At 38.7% G+C, this 21,373-nt stretch overlaps 1 protein-coding gene across 1 annotated transcript in view; it reads right to left on the bottom strand.

Annotated features, from left to right (window-relative positions):
- The window catches only part of LOC126195528 (dynein beta chain, ciliary-like), a 930,907-nt gene that overhangs the window by 763,828 nt on the left and 145,706 nt on the right, over positions 1-21,373 (bottom strand). Inside the window, exons 7-9 of the mRNA XM_049934154.1 lie at positions 15,361-15,458; positions 3,035-3,170; positions 2,629-2,913 (exon numbers count right to left, since the gene is read on the bottom strand). Coding sequence (XP_049790111.1) covers positions 2,629-2,913; positions 3,035-3,170; positions 15,361-15,458 — 519 coding nt within the window. The remainder of the gene's footprint in view (positions 1-2,628; positions 2,914-3,034; positions 3,171-15,360; positions 15,459-21,373) is intronic.

Below are 21,373 nucleotides of genomic sequence, written 5' to 3'. Positions count from 1 at the left end.
CAGCTTTCCTGGGCTAGGTAGATGAGACTTGCCATCGCAATATATCCTTCATTACAGCAATTCTCTTGATTTTAATCTCTAGCCCCTCACACCCACCGCTGCCCTGACCCACTACCCAAACTTCACTCATCCTGCACACACACCCTCTTCCCCCGCCCCCTCTCATTTCTCTTTTCTGTCATCCCCACCCCAAGCTACTCATCCATGTCATCGTCTCTTTGTGCTGCATAACTCACTGTTGCTGATGGAGATGTCTATGTTGCATTCATATTCTGTGCATCTGCAGCCCCTCCCACCAACATTCCTATAGTGAGCACCAACTGCATACTCCCCAACACCACCCATCCTTCTCATCCCTCCTGTCTGCTCCTCACCCACTACACAAAAAAACAATCATTCACCAAGTCCACCTGCAGTCCTGGCATCCTGTGTGTGTGTGTGTGTGTGTGTGTGTGTGTGTGTGTGTGTGTGTGTGTGTGTGTGTGTGTGTGTGCCCTTGGATCAAAAAAGGATTCATCTGATAGCTAGTAAGATTTTCTGTGCCTGTTAATGAATCAACACCTCTACTATTTGGTGAGTTATTACATCTACACCTAAATTATTTCAAGAGAATTAAGTAGATAAAGAAATAATCTAAGGCAAGGAGAGCAACATTTTACATATTCAAGTTCGATATCAGCTCACTATAAAATATATGAAGGGCATTCACTGATTAACAAGAAAAATAGCTGCAGACTTAAAATATCTATTCCTTCAGCAGATATGAAACTTGTACAACTTTTAAATGTAGCTAATACTGACATTTATGCATTGTATCCCCACATGTTGTGAGCTTGTCATTTCCAATGGAGAAGAGTTATTGACTTCAGTTTTTCAGTCACAAATTGTTTGAATGTCTTCAAACTTTGTATTTGCTTGGACTGTATGTAACTGTGGTGTGAAATTTTCCACTTGAAAACAACCATGAGATCAAAATTTCAATCTTGGTAACTGAAATTAAACTGAGATACAAAGGCAAAAGTTTTGTAATTGAAAACATTCTATGTAATTGAAACTTGGCCATGAAAAGATTAGCATTTAACAGTATATAGTGTTTTCTAGCAAAAGCAGTTTGTCTCATTCATTATTGAATGTGTCTTGTGGAGCATATATCAGATACACATTCAACAATCACTCTTTCTGAAGCTTGTTCCAGCCATCATTGTAATGTATTTGCATATGACCACAACTTTACTAGAATTCAAATGTTAGGCATATCCATAACTATCACGTAATCTCCATGCTTCTTGCTAATTAGCATTTTATTGGAATGTTTTGCTGTTCTACAAGAAAAGTTCTTTAGACGTACGGTAATCAGGATAGTAATTACGTATGATAACAATGAACATGTCATATGATTCCATACAAATATATTTTATTGTCCTGTGAGGTACAGAGGATGTTGTCACAAACATTGATCAGAGTGAACTAACTGCAGGTCCAGAGAGGTTAACAGAGCTACTTCAGGGCATCGATATTGTTACCGGCGACTCCAAGGAGTTACCTCTCCATAGTTCCATTAAGAAGCTTGTATACTTATTTCTGAGTTCCAACAAATATTTCAAATCTCCATTTAAGAATATAGGCTTTTTTTATATCATCCCTTATCTTATTTCATGGTAACACATTTGCTTGTCACTCAGTTTTCCTCTGTTTCTAATCTTCACTCTTAAAAACCTACTCAGGTGTTCTGGTTGGTAGAGCAGATATTAAGATTCAATTTTTGTTCAATGGAATCCATTTTGAATCCTACAGGCAATTAGGGGAATGTCTGTCAACTTAGGCAGAGTTTCACGTTATGTAGACAAGTAAAATATAACTGGGGAGAAGCAGATACTACGATGTCAACCACTAATGGCTGTTTTACAACACCCTGTTAGCACTCAGTACACAATAAATTTGAAGATTCTCTTACAGAGACTGACTCCATTCCTGCAATTCAGTCAGTCAACACAAGAATGTGTTCATGCTATTTGTATCTAAAGATCCTTTATTCACTGTATTCATGTGTTTGAATTCATTACCCAAACACAGTCTGATTTTTTCCCTGATGTAGTCTTAGTACTGTGCCTTATCTCAAAAACTACACATTTTCAAATATGGAAGTAAAGAAAAATGAACCACACAAGACCATTGAAATTAAATATTAAATTGAGAAAAATGTACACACAAAATTTAGTTATTTACCCCATATATAATTTGAATTGTGACAAAAACAGTTGTGTTCATGCTATTTGTATCTAAAGATCCTTTATTCACTGTATTCATGTGTTTGAATTCATTACCCAAACACAGTCTGATTTTTTCCCTGATGTAGTCTTAGTACTGTGCCTTATCTCAAAAACTACACATTTTCAAATATGGAAGTAAAGAAAAATGAACCACACAAGACCATTGAAATTAAATATTAAATTGAGAAAAATGTAAACACAAAATTTAGTTATTTACCCCATATATAATTTGAATTGTGACAAAAACAGTTGTTACAAAAGTGTATCAACTACAGATGGTGCAAGTAAGTAAAAATAAACAAGTTTTCAGCATCATGTTATAATTTGTAATTAAGTAGTTCAGTAAAAGTAAATGTACCTTCAAAATAGCTTCAACATTAACACAGTCATCAAATGCTTGGCTGCAAATAGCAGCCAATCTGTTATCAAAATCTCTAATCCTGTTACGAAACATTGTGTAATCTTTCTCAAAACTGGCATCATCAGGGTCCAAAGGATCATATGGTACCCCACTGAAGAATGAATATAGTTCTTCAAACTCTGCAAATATACTCTCAACTCTTGGGCTAAGCCATCTCGCTCTGATCCCTCCAACTTCTACTTTTTCAAGTTTCTGAAATTCAAGCGATGTTGCAAACAAATCCTGTAATTTAAGACGATGTATCAGTTACATTTGTTGACAATGGTTTGTATAATTAAATGTGAAAAAGCAATATTCTCTCAAAGCAGCAGTTGAAAATAATTGTAAAAAACAATGTTCATACTTTCACAGCATTGAGTCGTTCTATAAATTTATCCATGTACTCAAAAACAAGACTTCCACCAAAATTCCAGTACTGGGGTTGTACATCTTCAGGGAAATATGATGCAATATTTTGACGACTTTCCTCAAAAATTTGCCTGTTAAATTAAAAGAGAAACAATTTGACAAAGTTTTAATCTTAGTGAAACAATGGATGATTAATATAGCAATAAATATATAATACAAGAAACTCCCAGAATCACAATCAATAATGTAGGCAAAATTTTGGAAATGCCGTATGGCAGTTAAAATTCATGTAAAACATTAGTATTATATTGAATTGTGTCTCAAGTATGGATAACTGATCCACTGACATGGAAGAGCAACTCACAAAAGCTAGATTTCAAGGAGTTGAAAAAAGTGCCAAAGGATGAGCACATTAAAAAAGGAGTTTTATTTGTATTTACTGATAGCAGACATATAAATACACAATGAACAATGGAACTCATGTAACATTAATTAAACAATAGTATCAAGTTTACAATAAAATGTGTAATGAAAAATGTTAGCACAAACAATTTGAGACACACAGTTTTCTGTAAAATATATGATATTCTTCCTAACAAAATTGAAGCAAGGCCAATAAATGTCTCTCCTTAGTTTCCTAATTTAGGAGTGAAAGAGACCAATCACTGAACAGCAGAAGACTGTTTGCACATGCACACACACTTGTCCCCCAACACTATGCTGGTTGGACATACAATGCTGGGACTGTATTTCAGTAGGTCGACTAAAGTGGAGTAGGGGTTGTGTTGGGTGGGGTGAGAAGAGGGAGAAAGAGGTAGGAGAGATGTGAGGGGTTGGGGATGGGTAGCTAACAGTCCAGAGAGAAGCAGAAGGTTTGCTGTGTAGGAATGTGGGAGGGAGGGGTGGCAGATGCATAAGCTAGGCACATGATACATGGGGTACCAGAGCCAGTGAGGTGCGCTGCATGATGATGATGATAACATGGAGGCATGAATTGGGAGAGGATGACAGAACAGAAGAAAGGGAAACTGTTGGGTAGAGGGTGTGGAGACAGTAGATTAGCATATCCTGAGCTCAGGTTAGCTACTGGAGTGAAAGTCATGTTGGAAGCATAACTCCCATCTGCATAGTTCAGAAAAGTTGATGCTGGAGGGAAGGCTTCAGATGTCCCAGACTGTGTAGAATCCATTGAACTCGAGCATGTTGTGCTCAGCTACAAGAGGTGCCATTGGGTAGTCAACCCTTTTCTTGGCCACAGTTTGGTGGTGGCCATTCATTCTTATGGACAGCACTTCCTATACCAGTCTTGTCATCCTGTTCCAACAGAGGTATGGCCACTTGTGGAAGAAGCCTCGTATACCAATTCTGCTGGAATCACTGCACAGCTTTTTAAGTTTATGCAACAACCAATCAACTGTCCACCAGAATGAATGGCCATCATAAAACTGTGCCTAGGAATGAAGTTGACCAAACAGTGGCACAGTTTGTGGCTGAGGACAACATGTCCATGCTCAATGGCTGCTTCGCAACCTGAACCATGTGGATCATTCCCTCCAGCACCAGATTTTCAGAACTTCACAGATGTAAATTATCCTTCAAACATATCCTTCGCTTCCATGACCCTCCTGGCATCAGTCTATATTAACCCACTGTCCCCACACCCTCTACCTAACAGTTCCCCCTTCCTCTGTTCTGTCATCCCATCCCAATCCATGACTCCATGTCATCATCATGATGTGGTGCATCTCATTGGCTCTGGTACGCATGTATCACATGCCTAGCTTATGCGTCTGCCACCCCTCCCTCCTACATTCCCAGACAGCACTCCTGTTGCCTCCCATTGAGCCATTAGCTACCCAGCCCCAAACCATCTTTCTGCCTCCTGCCTCTTTCTCTCTCTACTGACCACACCTGACAACTCCCCCGGCATGTGTGTCCAGCTGGCACAACATAGGTTGTGTGTGTGTGTGTGTGTGTGTGTGTGTGTGTGTGTGTGTGTGTGTGTGTGTGTGAGCACGCGCATGTGCGTGTGTCTGCTGACAACTCAGACTCAATGCTTCTGCTATTCAGTCAGTGGTCTCCTTTGACCCTAAATTTTTACATTCTGATAGAACTTTCCTTTCTATATCATCTTAAGTTCCCTAATTGATATTCTGTTCTTGGATGACCTTCTCAGTTTGTTACCTTATTTGATTTTCATTTTTCCATTGCCACTGAGAGACAGCACTCTCCTTCTCCTGTCCGCAAACACCTCCCTAACCCAATTTTCTCTGCATATTTTACCAGTTCCACTGTCTTGTCTTCTCTTCTCTTGTCATCTAGATTGAACACTCACAATCAGTCAAAATTTCAGCAGATCACTCAAGGTTAGAAAATTTTCTGTGCTATTACCTATAGTTATGTGCCATGCATAATTAGCTGCATAAAAAATATTGCCATTTCTAACTTTTGTGTATTACTCCTGTTTTGAATTGTGCACTATTGTAACATTTATTATACTTTGTTGTGCTCATGAGAAGCTGTGTCTATTTTGTGTGATTCTGTTGGACCTATGCAACTGCATTAATATCATGAATGGCAACACTAAGCTGTATCACTAAAACATGTGATTACTGTAAATAAGTTTGTAACTAATATTTTAATTTTACTTGCAAGTTATAAATGAGATCATAGGCAGCAGCTAAAATTTAATCTTCTGGCAGCACCAAAACACCAATTTTCCGATTATGCAACCCATAGACTCAAATTCTTTGTATAGTGTAGGTGCTGAACAAAATGAACTCAACACCCACTTCACATTGTTGTAAGGCAGGTCTTCACATTCAACATGTCCTGTCAGCAGACAGTGAGCACAGGCCTGTGAGTGCTGTACCCCATCCACTATCACTGGCAGCTGTATGGAGACTTGGGTAAACAATGAGAAACAGATTCTGAGGGAAATGTTTGGAGAAATCTAGGCTATCTTTATCTTCCCTGTCACATTGTAGATCAATTACTTGAGGTCCACAGCAGAACAGTGTGAGTTGAGTACTAGACACTTTTTCATTTTCCCATTCAGTTGCTCTATAAATCTTGATTTATTTCCCAACATGACTGGCATTCTATCTCTTACATATAAACTAATGAATTCCACGACACACCTACATTTTTTAAAACACTGCTAAGAATGTCACATAGAGCTGTATGCCTTTGATACCTACATGTAGAGGACTAAGAAAATCTTTACAAATGAATGTAGTGTGCCATAACCTGTATGGGACACAGGACAGTCCTGTGTGACAATGTGCTCAGAAGATCACTGCTAAAATGCTTCCTAGATTTGTCAGGCCTTATACGGTTGTAAGAGCTATCTCCCCAGTCAGTTTTCTGATCCAAGATCCATCTTCCCCGAAACTTATAACAGCCCATATAAGCCAACTCAAGGTGGGCAAAGGTAAGCAGGATGCTGAGGCATAATCCAATGGAACCCCTCACCTGTTCAAGCTTAAGGTGGGGAGAATTGTGCCATGCAGTCATGTTTAATTTCACGTACTTATCGCACATTTGGAATCCCTCTGGCCACAAGAGCACATGGAGCATTACTGTCATCAGTAGAGGGCAGTTTGGAGAAGGTAGTTAAGGGCTGTGGCGACCTAGAGGGAAGGAGAGTGTGACATGGGTGGCGAAGAGTACAAGTGAGGCAGTATGTGGTTGTGGCCATGTGTCTGCCATGGCCCATTGGAAGGAGTGATGCTTTTGCTCACTGCAGATTTGGCGGGGTCAAGTGTTGGTTGCAGCCATGAACATTGCTTGTTAAAAGCTACTTCGGCAGGATGTGCAGTATATGGCTTGTCCTCTGCTATTGAAGATGCAAGCAGTTTGTGTCCATTGTGGTGCTGGGTTGGAGTCCAGTCTGACCTTTGCAAATACTGGATGTGGTGTTGTCTGCTGGATGATACCCGTGGGTTTTCGACTACGAGTAATCTTTGTTAAATCATCCTCTCAGTGCTCTCTAAGCAAGTGTTTGTCAATGGGCACTAGATTTTATGAAAGCTCACGGTGAGCATCCAATTAGTGTCACTTGGTGTCATGTGGTGGCTGTTTTGACTCCATATCCTGGTTGCCCATTGTTATATGTATATAAATGTGTAATTTATGAATGTTTTCCCTGGTACTACTTGAGTTCAGTTCTGTAAATGTGTGGTCTTGTGGCTGTCACTATCCAAAACTGATTTTAGAATCTATGGGTATAGAATGCAGATGTAATTCTACTGATTTATGAATTGTACTTTATGGTCAGTGAAAATTGTTTAATCTAGTTACCTTATTTCTGTGGCATGTCTATAGTTATATGTTGGCTAGTATCATGAGCTTGAGCTATTTACTAAATTGTTTGAATCTACCAAAAATAAAAATAAAAAAAGACTAAAGAAAAATTTTATGCCTCAGTAGTCAAGTCAAGGTTTCTTGCATAACAGTCATACTTTTCTGCATTTGTAGTATGTTTAATTTTTACTAAATAATTAACAAGTTTGTCTGTGTTACATGATAGGTGATTGTATCTCTTGTCAACTGTGGTGTAGTTAAAGATGCCTGTGTACCATGAGTGAAATCTTTAATGAAGGTTTCTAGTACTGTGGTAGCAGCAACCGCTGTCCTATGTTAACAGATAAGGAGGAATTATTGCTACTGGCTTTGCCTCTGACTGCCTCTATCATCATAAATTTGAACCACATTTGTCAGTCATTTTGGCTACTTCAAAGGCAATGGAGTTTTGATAATAACTGGCAATAGCCGATGGCTGATTTTTGTGACATATTCACTCGATGATATATTTTGCTGTTTGTAATGTAAATGTATTTGCACTTCATTTAATATTATTTACTAAAAGGAAGTGATTTTATACTGTCACTGTTTTGAGGTGTTTGCTGTCAGTTGTGTTATTGAAATTCAGTCTTTTCAGTTCTGGAGGCAATTTGTTAATGTTATTCTTGGGTTTTTTTCTTTTAAAAAATAAATTCATCCATGTTTTTAGAAACATTAATAAATTCATTATGGCTCTGTACCTTTCTATTCAACACCGGCTCCCTACCACATTTCACTTTTCTTGTGGGAGAAGGGAAATTGTTTCTACCTGGGATCCAACTACTGCTAACAGACGTGTATTGTAGGCTCCCACATTTCGGGCTCCTCACCAAGCCACTGCAGGGATTGCAGAAAAGGAGTAAGACAATAACATAAGCACACCAAATTATTGTCAACTACGTCTGCAATAGCTGTCATGGTAACATGTGGCATCTGCTTCACATTAGTGATGCAAATGTCACAGCACTGCCATTGTGGGCATCAATTCTTCCTCTGTAGGTCACATGCTCACAGAAAGTCATGGCAGAATCCTATTGCTGATTGGCTATAAACAATACCACCTGGCCATTCTACACCACTTGCATCGAGAGTTGCTCCAGGACAGGTATCGGCTGTATCCAGAAAGTTCATCAATTAGCACTCTCTTCATCCCAGTGCAGTCGTTCATTCCCAACCACATCCAAGTGTTCACTCTGTGACTTATCTATTTTCTACACACTGGGCCTAATGCCGGGCACACCCACAGTCTGCCTATCAAGGCACGAGTCACTCTTACTATTGGATTATGACAGCCACACTGGTGTCTGTGGCCCATCTGATAGAGCTCATCTCTTTCCATTGTCCACAGCAGCTATGCTATCTATGACTGGCAAGAAGCTTCTGCTCACCTACATCTCTCTTCTGGACTCTCCTTGAGGTCTACCAATTTCTACTGATTACGGCTGCACCACTGTCACCCTAGTACATATTCTCTCAGTGCAACATCAGTGACTATGGGTGGGATGGAACAGGTAGTGCTGATTCACATTTGAATAACTGTGACACTGTCTCCAGTTTATGAGGCTGAATAAGGTTCATTATTTCTTGCTGCCCGGAGCAGCAGTAGGGTCTCAATGCTACTGAATGTCCTGGCACAGGTGCTGCTGCTACTGTGCATGCAATGGTACAATGAACTTCTACAGAAGTTAACCTGCATGACGCCCCTTGTTTCTACAACAGTCCTTCCTCTCATCACCATAAGCTACACCATCACTGTTGCTCCTGGTAGCGCTCATCAATACCCTGCTGATGTCCCACCGTCAGCCTACCAAGTCTGTCGGCTCTCAGCCTACATCCATTTGCCTATCACCTTTCAGCTGAGTCTGCTGGTATCCTGGCAACGTGCCATTGGCCTGTTGTCTGTCAACACCAACCCTGCTGATGCTGGCCCTGTCGATGACATACTAGATGGAGCCGGGTCATTTGATAAAGGTTCTGTCAATTCTGGCAGACCTACCTATTGTAGCTGGCTCCTTCGCAGCTGGCATTGTTGCTAGACCATTGTGAATTCAGACATCAGTAGAGATGCCCTCTCATCCACTGCCCTGACACCACTTGAGGGTTTTGATGAGTGTACAATCATTGGCACGGCCTACTTGGCCACTGCAGGTCCTCCTTGGCTGATGGCATGATCTCCTCAGCTGCCGGCATGATTTCCTTTGCTGCCAGACTGGGCCCTCCACAGCAAACCTGGCCCATCCACTGCCAGCATGGTCCCCTCCCCTCCACTGCCCCCCCTCCTTCATTCCTTGCCAGCACAACTGGCTCTGGGGTTGATGAGCCTCCCACTATTGGCACTTTTGATACTGACATCAAATCTCCATTTTAATGACTTTGTTTTCTGTGTCACTTCCTTCTTCCATTCCTTCTTTTTCATCTCCTGCAATATTGCCCTTGGTTGAGCCGTCAATCATGTTTTCTATTCCTTTTGCTGGTCTTCGATTTGAGCATATGGTGGGGTCCTCATGAAATCATGTTCCAAGGCAAAACTCTGGGCCACTCTTAATCCTGTCGTCTCCTGGTGATAGTTTTTTAGGTCCTTGATCATGACAGCCATATCTGTTGACTGTGTCAGTGTCACATCACACACCTCATTGGCCCATCATCATCACTGCATATCGGGTGGCCACCAATGATAAAGTGTTGCCTCCATGTTGATTCTGGTGACAGGGTACCTCCTCCCAGAGAGAGCAACACTGGCTTCAACCTCCCTTCACCACCTTTTCTCAACGGAGAAAGGATACTGTTATTTGCCTGGAATCCAACTGCTGCACACACAGACATGTAGTATGTGCTGCTGAATTTCCAGCCACTCACAGCATCATTTCAAGAGATTGCAGAAAAAGAGTATGAGAATAACACAAGCATGCCAAGTTGTTGTCAACTGCACGTTCCGCAGCTGCCACAGTAAAACATGGCACCAGCTTTTCCACTAGTGGCATGAGACACACCTCAATGGGAGCTGCCATTGTGAGCACCAATTCTTTCTCTGCAGATCACATGGCCCCTGAACATCATGGCAGTATCCTTTAGCTGGGCAGTATAAAGGATGCTGCCTGGATGCTCTGCATCAGTTCTCATTGGGAATTGCTCTGGCCAAAACCCATCTGCATCCTGCTGGTCCCTCAATTGGCAATCCCTTCATCCCAGTGCAGTAATTTGCTCCGAGCCATGCCTGAGTGTCCACTGCACATCTCATCTAAGTTCCCTACGCTGGACCTGATTCCACTGTGCTTGTCATCTGTCCACCAGTGTGCAAGTCCCTCTCACTCCTGAATTACACAGACAGCATCCATGGCCCACCTGCCAAAGCTCATTTCTGCACTGTCTGCAACAGTCGTACTATTTATGACTAGCTACAAGCTTCGACCTCACCAGGATCTCTTTACTGGATCATCCTCAAGCTCTACCACTCTCCACCAATTATTGTCACACTAATGGCACCCTTGTAAGAACTGTCAGTACAGTGTCAGTGACTCTTGGTATGGTGGAACCAAGTAGTGTGGATACATGTCTGGATAACGGTTTTCTTGTTGCTACCTGGGGCACATTAAATGGTGTGTCTCTCTTGTCCACTAAACAAAACTAACATATTACCATGTTCATTACAGGCGTTTTTCCAGAGCACCATTTTCAGATATCTGGTCTCAAAATCCACGTGGTGCTTGTCAGACACAGTTCTTGCTCAATGTTTCAGTGTGCTTACAATTGCTCTGTTTTGGACTGGACAATGAAAGCTTTGTGTAGTGAGATATAAGTCACATGTGTCCATTTCTGGTAACCTGAGTAGCTGAGGCACTCATCTGATTTTAGTTCAAGCAAAGCATCTAAAAATGGTAATTTTCCTTCTCTTTCCATCTCATTGGTAAACTTGATATTAGTATGTGCACTGATCATATCATCATTGAACAGGTGAAGGTACCATGGGGCCAGATCATAAGTGCTGTTAACATAACAAAAGTACCAAGACATATGAAGAGGTGTTGAATGTAATGTGTGTTATGAAAAATTAGCCACTGCCAGAGACAATGGATAACCCAAAGCTATTCTGTCAATTATTTCATAAAATGTACCATTATATAAAAAGTTGACAGTTGTCTAATTATGGCATAACAACAGCATTAAGAGGAAAGTGGTCTATTAATAACTTTAATGTACTTTTGTAAACAACAAGAGAAAATGCAGACTGACTATAATTTTGTCTGCATTGATTCTGAATTGTTTAATTACACCTGCCTTCACCATGGATTTTAGACATATCACACAGCCATGCCAGCCTAGGAGATAATGTTTCCAGATTCTTTACTACATTATCTGATAGGCCATAAATTTTTCAATAGCTTTGTTGTGAAGAAGAAATCAAAGATATGTAAGACCAAGAAGAAAACTACTATGAGTAATAAGATGTTAATATAATGATAATGAGAGACATTATTGCCTGTGTGCCATGACAATTCAAAATGTGTTGGCAAATTTGGATTGGAAAATGTGAATAGCGGAGCTGAATTCAGTGAACACTATGAGATGGTTCTAACACACAGTTCTAAATTTAACAATAATGGATATTTCAAGATGGATAATATTTAAAATAAAGGAAAGGCAACCATTCAACTATAGCTGACTGATGTGTAGTGCACAGAAACAAGCAACAGAAACAGTATGTTACTAGCTCTCGAGGTCTTGCTCTTTCTCCAGCAGAAGTACACACATTCATGCGCACAACCACAAGACACCTAAATGTACATTCAATAAATTTGTTCATTGGCTGCTATGTTCTTCTGTATTAACACCATGTTGAAGTTATTATATGTGGTTTTATTAGATGAGTCTTCAAGACTAACATTTACAATGCAGGAGGTCACACATTGACTGAAATCGATTTGCTGTAATAAATGATTTCAAACCTCTTATGACCAATGCTATTATTTTTATAAGTTTTTTGCAATGGAATAAACAATGTTTACAAATTATTTCTCAAGAATCCATTGGGTGCAAGATGATCCTTGTATCATTCAATGGTTTGTTGCTATCCTTCCATCTAAGGTTGAATGACGGAGTAACCATTAGCTTCTGGACACTAACACTAACAGATTTGTAATTAATAAATTACTTAAAGAAATAAACTAATCGAAAATAAAACAACAAAGGGGACAAATTTGCACTCAAACCTCTCATTAGGAAAATATACACATTTTTCCAACATTTTGGTGTAGTGATGTTCATACACCACAAGCAAAACACATTGGTTGGTTTTCGCATTTGAGAAGGAAACCATATATCACAGGATACTGCCCAAACCAAAGATAACTCACATGATTTCATTCCTTTGCAGAAGCTCGGAGATAGCAATTGCTTCATAAGCTACATTTTGTTTTCCATTCTTTCAGACATTCTCTTTTTCACATTGATGTGTGGACCTTTGCTCAATAGCACATGTAAGGAATCATCACTTTCTGCCACAGGAGTGATGTTTCAGGCTTTATTGCTTTATTGGTTGCTGCAACTACAAGTTCATTGCCACAAATTTCCAAACACCTTTGTCCATGCCAAAAAATTTTCTTGAAATTTTAGGTGAAGGAAAGTATTTTTGATGGAAGGTCTAACTCCTGTTGGGTACATGCACTGGATGCGGTTCATAACAGAATAGAAATTGCTTAGTTTTAAGTCTCATTTAGACCAGAGCTTTCAAGGTCATATGTTTCACCACATAATAGATGCAGAACTTGATTGGTATGTATATCTTGAGAACACAGATTGTGAAAACCAAGTAGCAACAAATGTTGACCATAACATAGACCCATCCGTGTAAAATGGTATGTAACAGCACTGCTAACAAAAGGTAATACAAGGTATTTTTTCTTTTGGATGATGGTGGGTTTAGAAATATACTCACCCTCTGTAGCATCTGTAGTGGTATAACACTTAATCTCTATGTGAGGATTCACTTTTCCTCCATACCAACTGATACAAGGTCTTGCTTTGCACAGATAACAAATAAGTGTGTTGACTATGGGCAATTTGTGAAAGATATAATGTATTGAATGGCCAATATTTTAAATCAGATAATAAACTGAACACTTGACATGCACGAGGAGCTGCCACTGAACAGTGTCCCATTGGGTCTCCAGCTACTACACAGAAGATGACAAGAATTTATAGTGCAGGTGGTCATGTGACCAATTCGGTCCTCTACAATAATGGATAGTGCAAATGATTTGTGGGTTTTGCTGAATCATGCAAATGGCATTTACAATCAATTATGAAGATGACATTTATAATCAGTCTCAATTACACATAGGCTACGTAGAATCGGAGCTGATGGGCTCTATAAGCACACCAACACCTATGACTAAGACATCTGTAATAAAGAGCAATTACATCCCTCTTCATCAACACTGTTCTCTCCTTTCCTCCCCCTCACCCCATCCTTCCTCTCTATCCCTTATATCTTCTATTCTCTGAACTCCTTTCTTCTTGTTATGCAGCTGGTGAGTCATCTGATGAAAGACCTCCCTTCCCCCTCCTTGCCTCATGCGTCATTCCTTATTCTCCCCTACCTCCATCTACCAAGGCAACTGCTTTCACTAATCCATATTCAATAATCAGTCTCACAACTTCCGCAGGTGTGTGTGTGTGTGTGTGTGTGTGTGTGTGTGTGTGGTTGTGAATATGTGAATGTGTGTACTCTTAATAGAAAAAGAGCAAGAGCTTGAAAGATAGTGCTTACTGTTTTCTATTAAGTGTTGCAGTGTGCCACATACCAGTCCTCTAGGGGTTAACTGTTGTCTTTCCCTTTTGCATATTTTTCTATCCAGAAATTTCCATTATTGTTTTACTTGTGTTTACACTAATAAGAAGTTATTTTTGTCACTACACTTGTACAAGGGTGACATCTATAACCTCAATGAATTATTTACCTTCAGAATTGTGTCATTCATTATTTTAAATGCACCTTAATACTGAAAGGACAAAAACCTGTAACCTGTGTGCACTGCCAGTTGATGGTCATCAGTAAATGCCCTTATGGAGTTGCATCCATTTTCACTGTTAAGGTGCCTTTAAAATCATGAATGATATTGTTCTGAAGGTAAATAATTCATTGAAATTATCAAAATTAACAAAACTGTCCTTGTATAGAGAGGGCAGCATAGTGCTCAAGACACTCCACTGAAGGATACCATATTCCTTCTCGGGTTGACTGCACTCAATAGGTCAGAAACCAAGGTGTCAATGTGACAGAAGCTGTAATCAAATGGGGTTGTCTCTCCAGATGCTTCATTAATTTCATACCTCACACACACACACACACACACACACACACACACACACACACACACACACACACTGGTAAATAATGCCTATATAGGAAAATCAAGTCAAGTCATCATTTGTCTGGTGATGCCTTCTTAGTCCATAATATCTGGATTTGAGAAATAAGAAATGGCAGTTGTTCACTACTTGCTTCAAAGTCTATTTTATGGAAAAGTGTTCAGTTATTTTTCTTACTTGTTTCAAGGTCTGTTTTACAGAGAACTGTTCAGTAAGTTTTCTTGCATCCTGCCAGTCTTCTAAAATCAACATCCAATCAATAACCCCTACCTCAAATTCTTCTTTTTTAATGATTTATTTTTATCTCAAAATATGCACTACACTTTTCATAGATATTGTAGTAAATATGTTGCTTTTGTTTCCAAAATATACACAGTCAATACTTTATCTATGTGTTATTCCTACAAAGTGTTGATTCATCAAAAGATACTACTCACTTCCATACTGTGCCTACTGTTTCATAGCCAAAAACATAAAACAAAACATTCTTCAAAACCATGGTTCCAGTTTAAAAAAAAAAAAAAAACAGTATTTTAACTATATTTGAAGCCTCTCTCATTGCCAAAATTAATCAAATCAAAGAAATTGTTATTCATTAAATCTACCTACCGAAAAATATGCAGAGACTCAATACACTGAGCTATTCTAGCTAAAGATTCTTCAGTCTCTCCTTGGAAAAGAGATCCAGGGTCAAGGTATTTTGATGCCTGAAAACAATAAAGTAAGGTTGATATCAATGTATAATACATAATACACAATGTATAATACATAATGCATAAGACTGAAAAAGATTAAGTCAACAAAATACAATTCCTGTTTCTACAACAAAGGAAGGAAACTGAGGTACTCGTGAACAAATGATGATATCTAAAACATATCATTGTTAACTATTAGGAGGGAAGTTTGAAAAGTTTGCTAAATTTCAGCACTAACGCAATGAGGTTAACACATAATAATAGGTCATCTTTTATGAATAAACATGTGATGTGTCAGTGCTCTGGGTTTAGATCTGTGGTATGGACATCCCTCTGTTGTACTTCTCATGTAGTGATTTGTGAAGATGGAAAAAATTGTGATTCGAGCAGTGATTAAGTACTTTGTAAAGAACGGCACAAAAGCAAAGGCAATTCGCGGAATTTTTCAGAACTGGGAGACTTTGCTGCTTCATATTCAACTGTTTCCAAGTGGACAAATGAGTTTTAATTTGGTCAGGACAGCTTAGATGATGATGTGCATTGTGGTCAGCCAAAATGTGCCACTACCACAGAAATTATTACCACAGTGCATACAACAGTCAAGGAGGATCACTGACTGAAAGCGCAAGAAATTTATGAAGCTGTAGGCATATCATCTGAATGGAACATAACATTTTAACAGTAGAACTGGATATGAGAAATTGTCACTAGATGGGTGCCATGACTATTAATGCAGGATCTGAAACGCCTCAGAAGGGAAACGTCTGAAGAATGTTTGACCCATTTCCAGGGCAACCAACAAGATGTTTTGCACCACTTTGTGACCACATATGAAGTCTGGGTCCACTACTGTACCTCAGAGACAAAACAACATCAAAGCAATGGAAATGTTTATTCACCACCACCACCACCACCAACAACAACAACAACAACAACAACAAAGCATAGGCAATGCAGTTGGCTAAACAACTCAAGACATCAGTCTTCCTGGATGTGAAAGGGATTCTGCTGATAGATTATCTTTCCATAGATCTAGCAATTACGTTAACCTTCTGGACAAATTACAACAAACACAATGAGGAAACAAGGTCACGACTGAAAAGGAAGAAGTCACCTTTCATCAAAACAATGCACACCTACAGACAGGTGTCATTGTTTACGCAAATATAATTGAACAAAGATACAAATTGTTGCCAGAGCCATCTTATTCACCTGATTTGGTTCTAACAGACTTCCATCTCTTTCCTAAGCTCCAAATTTTCCTCGGTGTATGGAGGTTCTCTTCAAATGAAGTGACAGCTGAAGTTGATGGATATTTTGTAGGCCTGAAAGAACCTAATTTTCAAGATGGGATCAAGGCACCGGAACATCAATGGACCAAATGTACTGGTGTACAGTGAGATTACACTGAAAAATAGAAAAGTTTCAGTGGGACAAGTTGTTTCATTCCATTGCATCTTGAGAATGTTTTAAAATACTCCTGGCAGTTCACAAACAGAACAGAAGTGTTCTTCAGATGAGAAACATATAAAGGGGTTCCCAGAATGAATTTTAACTCTGCAATAGAGTATGCCGATTTGAAAATTCCTGGCGCATTAAAAATGTGTGCCAGAACAGGACTCGAACCTAGCACCTTTTTGTTTATAAAGGTTTCTGAAATTCCATTACATATACCCAGACTATTTAGAGCATATTAACTGAGGAGAACCACATGTGGCACTATCTTATAAATTCAATTATGATATGAATGTCTGCACAGAACAGAGAAAGTGATAAGTTTTAGTAAAGAAACCATTCAGAGCAATACAAAATGAATCTGTGACCTGGAACAACTGCCAAAACTGTGCCTTCCCAACCCCACCCCCCTTTGCCATTATTTTTTCTATGTTCGGACATATGGCACAATGGCCAACAGTTCCTAATTTTATCAATCATCCACAGAATGTCTAGACTTGAATTCTGTTTTATTTACTCGGTGGATCCCAAAATATTATTCTTTGTTCAGTACCCACTCACCAAAAATTGAGACCCTACAATGTCATTCAGAAGTAGCAGCAAGAGCTCTGTATGTGAACAAGAGCAAATTATAAGGGGGCAGCTGGGTGAACCAAACGCACTTTGCCTAATAAACCACATTAGCAATAAAAACCTGTTTCATAGTGGTCACTTCTTTATACTGCTACTTGGATGAAATGACAACGTAGTAATCAGTTGTCCTTTTCTTGCACGTTTTATTTGCCAAATCTAGATTTCAGCTAATGTCTAGCCATTAGCAATGCACCATTTCATAGTATCAATGCATGTTCTAATACATCAGTACCCTGTTGTTCGGGCTACTAGCACAGTTCGTTCTTTACACAAAATTATTATTTTATTATTATTATTATTTTACAGTTACTACTTCATATCTAAAAATTCATCTATTGGATTGAAGGAGTTGTCATTCATAAATTCTTTTAATTTGTTTTTAAATGTTGGTTGGCTGTCCGTCAGAGTTTTTGTGCTGTTTGGCAAATGACTAAAGATTTTTGTGGCAGCACAATTCTGCCCTTTTTGTGCCAAAGTCAGATTTAATCCAGAATAGTGAAGATAATGCTTTCTTCTAGTGTTGTAGCTATGCACTTTGCTGTCTTTTTTAACTGGGATGGGTTATTAATAACAAATTTCATAAGTGAATGTATGTATTACGAAGGTACTGTGAATATCCCGAGTCCCTTAAACAAATGTCCGCAAGGTGATCTTGGGTGGACTCCAGCTATTAATCTGATTACACACTTTTGTGCAATAAATATTTTTTCTCTTAGTGTGAATTACCCCAAAATATGATGCCATCTGAAAGCAGAGAATGAAAATAGGTGTAGCAGGCTAATTTACTGATATATTCATCACCAAAATGTCCAATAACTCTAATAATATAAGTAGCTGAACCTAATCATTTCAGCAGATCATCGATGTGTTGCTTCTAATTCAATTTCTCATCAATGCACACACCCAGAAATTTTGAATATTCTGCCTTGGCAACAGACTTCTGTTCATAGTCTATTTTCATCAATGGTGTTATGCCATTTACTGTACAGAATTGTATATACTGTGGTTTCTCAAAGTTTAGTGAGAGTCTGTTTGCAGGGAACCACTAAATAATTTTCTGAAAGACATTATTTACAATTTCCTCAGCTGATTCTTGTTTGTTGGGTGTGATTACTATACTTGTATCATCAGCAAAAAGAACTAGCTTTGCATCTTCATGAATACAGAGTGGCAAGTCATTAATATGTATTAAGAACAATAAGGGATCCAAGACTGAATGCTGTGGGCACCATTCTTGATGCTTCCCCAGTTAGAGGGGTCTGCTGATTTTTGCAGACTACTATTAATTTCAACCTTCTGCAGTCTTTCAATTACATATGAATTAAACCATTTGTGCACTGTCCCACTCATACCACAATACTTAAGCTTATCTACAAGAGTTTCATGATTCACACAGTCAAAAACCTTTGAAAGATAACAAATTATCCCAAAGGGTGATGTTCGGTTATTCAATGCATTTAATATTTGATCAGTGGAAGCATACATAGCATTTGCTGTTGAAAAAGCTTTCTGAAAATCAAACTAGCATTTTTAGTACTTCATTTTTTTACAAATATGTGATGCTACTCTTGAATACATTACTTTTTCAAGAATTTTGGGTAGAGCTGTGTAACATTCTGACAACTTAAAGTGTGACTGTGGATCTGGGTTATATCGGCTTATTCCCCCCTAAACACCTTCCACTTCTTTACAAGATGACTTACTTGGAATATGCAACCACTCTTCTTTACTGAATAGCTGGCTGCTGGACACCCTCTTGACTACTTCTCCATCAAATAACGCTAGGTACAGGAATTTTTAGATTCTTTCTACTTATGAAATAGGTAGACATACAAACTTTACTTTTCGTCAACTAACCATGTATTTGACCTCCATACACAATAAAAATCTCACTTTCCACATGAATATGTAACTTCCTGCAAGTCTCTTGTACAGTTGGGCATTAGAATCAAATTGAATTACAGTTAAAAGGAAGTTGGCTTAGATACCATGACCTTTTGTAACATCAATCATAAAATGAGTCTTGCCTCTGACAAGGGTTGCGTCAAGAGTCCACAATCATACTTTTTTCAACTTTTCTTGTTTTAATAACAATAGTCAATAACACAATATGCACAGAGCTGCGTATAAACTCCATGATTCTTCCTTATACATTCACTAAAACATCTATGGACTGCCCGACAGGTACCTGACGGTGCCATCTGACTGCTGCATCTACTTTCTTCCCACGACTGATTTTAAACCTGCACACACAAACATGTGACACGCAGTAGTTATGATTCTACCATCCCACACTCATATCCAGAATATCATGTGTTCGAGATGGTAGAAGGCTGAGTGGTTCTAGAATTTACACAGAAATTCTCGAATCACTACAGCTGTCAGAAGTGAGATTGTATAGTAGTTGTTGGCATTAGACCTATCCCCATTTTTATGCGATAGTTTAACAATGGCTTATTTCAGTCTGTATGGAAAAATGCCCTGTTTCAGTGAGCTACTACATATGTGGCTGAGAATCATACATTTTAGTACTCTGTTGGAAATGCCATCAATTCCATGTGAGCTTTCACTTTTGAGTGAATTTATTATTTTCTTAATTTCAGAAGGAGAGCAGGGTTGAATTCTAATTTTATCAAATTGCATAGGTATTGCCTCTTCCACATACTGCCTTGCATTTTCTAATGACTAGCTGTATCCTATTTTCTCTATAACACTTGAAAAATGATTATTAAAAATATTTTCTACTTCTGACTTCTTGTTAACAAACTCTTCACTGAGCTTGTTAGAAATACAGTCTTCCTGTTCTCTAGGTTGCCATGTTTCCCTTTTAACAATATTCCAATTTTTTAAAATTTTATTATCAGATGTGCTAATCTCAGACATAATGCACATACTTCTGGTATTTTTAATTACATTTCACTTTTCTGTTTACAAGATATTTTTATCCCTTTAGTAAGCCATGGCTTTTTAGATGGTTTCTTACAATTGTATTTCACTGTTTGCTTAGGGAAACTGTTTTCAAATATACTCACAAAGGTATCATGAAATGGGTTAAATTTTAAATTAGCGGCAAGTTCCCTGTACACTTCATCCTGGTCTAATCGTTATAAGCTTTTGCTAAAATCTTAAATTGTGAAATCGTTAATTGACTGCGCTATTTTGTAGGACTGTTTTGCATTACTGTATGTAGTAATGACACTGACAACAGCAAGAATTTGCTGTCACAGGCCAACTGACAAGGCTTCTTCTCATGGCAGAAAGTAGGAACATGAGTGGTAGGAGAACTCACATACCTCTCCTAGGTAATTCTTAAACTGCCTCCTCCTCCTCCTCCTTTTTTTCCTAGTCAGTTTTTGTGCCCCATCTGTGGCTGCACCCTAGGTGTGGGTCTATCTCATCATTCCCTCAGTACGGCCCTGAACACATCCCGATTACAGGTACAGGCTGAGAACTGGGAAATTTGCCACTTACCGATATGAGTACCACCAAATCTATTCAATATCTACGCTGCATTTCACAGTTACTAATAACACTATAATAAGGTTAGTGAGGAATCACTCTTTACGTTAAAAAATTTATTTGTTCCTCCAAAATCATTATTTACAAGAGAGACCACTCTGCAGTGCTAACCTCACACCTTTTGCAGATGATGCAGTTATCTAAAATGAAATACTGTCTGAAAGAAACTCCATAAATATTCAGTCAGGTCTTGATAGGATTTCAAACTAATACAAAAACTGGCAACTTGCTTTAAATGTTCAGAAATGTAAAATTGTGCACTTCACAAAATGAAAAAAGTAGTATAGTATCACTCTAATATCAGTGTCTCATGGTCGGAA

Source organism: Schistocerca nitens, chromosome 7 (assembly GCF_023898315.1).
Source record: "Schistocerca nitens isolate TAMUIC-IGC-003100 chromosome 7, iqSchNite1.1, whole genome shotgun sequence".
NCBI classification, from domain to species: domain Eukaryota; kingdom Metazoa; phylum Arthropoda; class Insecta; order Orthoptera; family Acrididae; genus Schistocerca; species Schistocerca nitens.
This window is presented reverse-complemented; position numbering and strand designations above follow the sequence as displayed.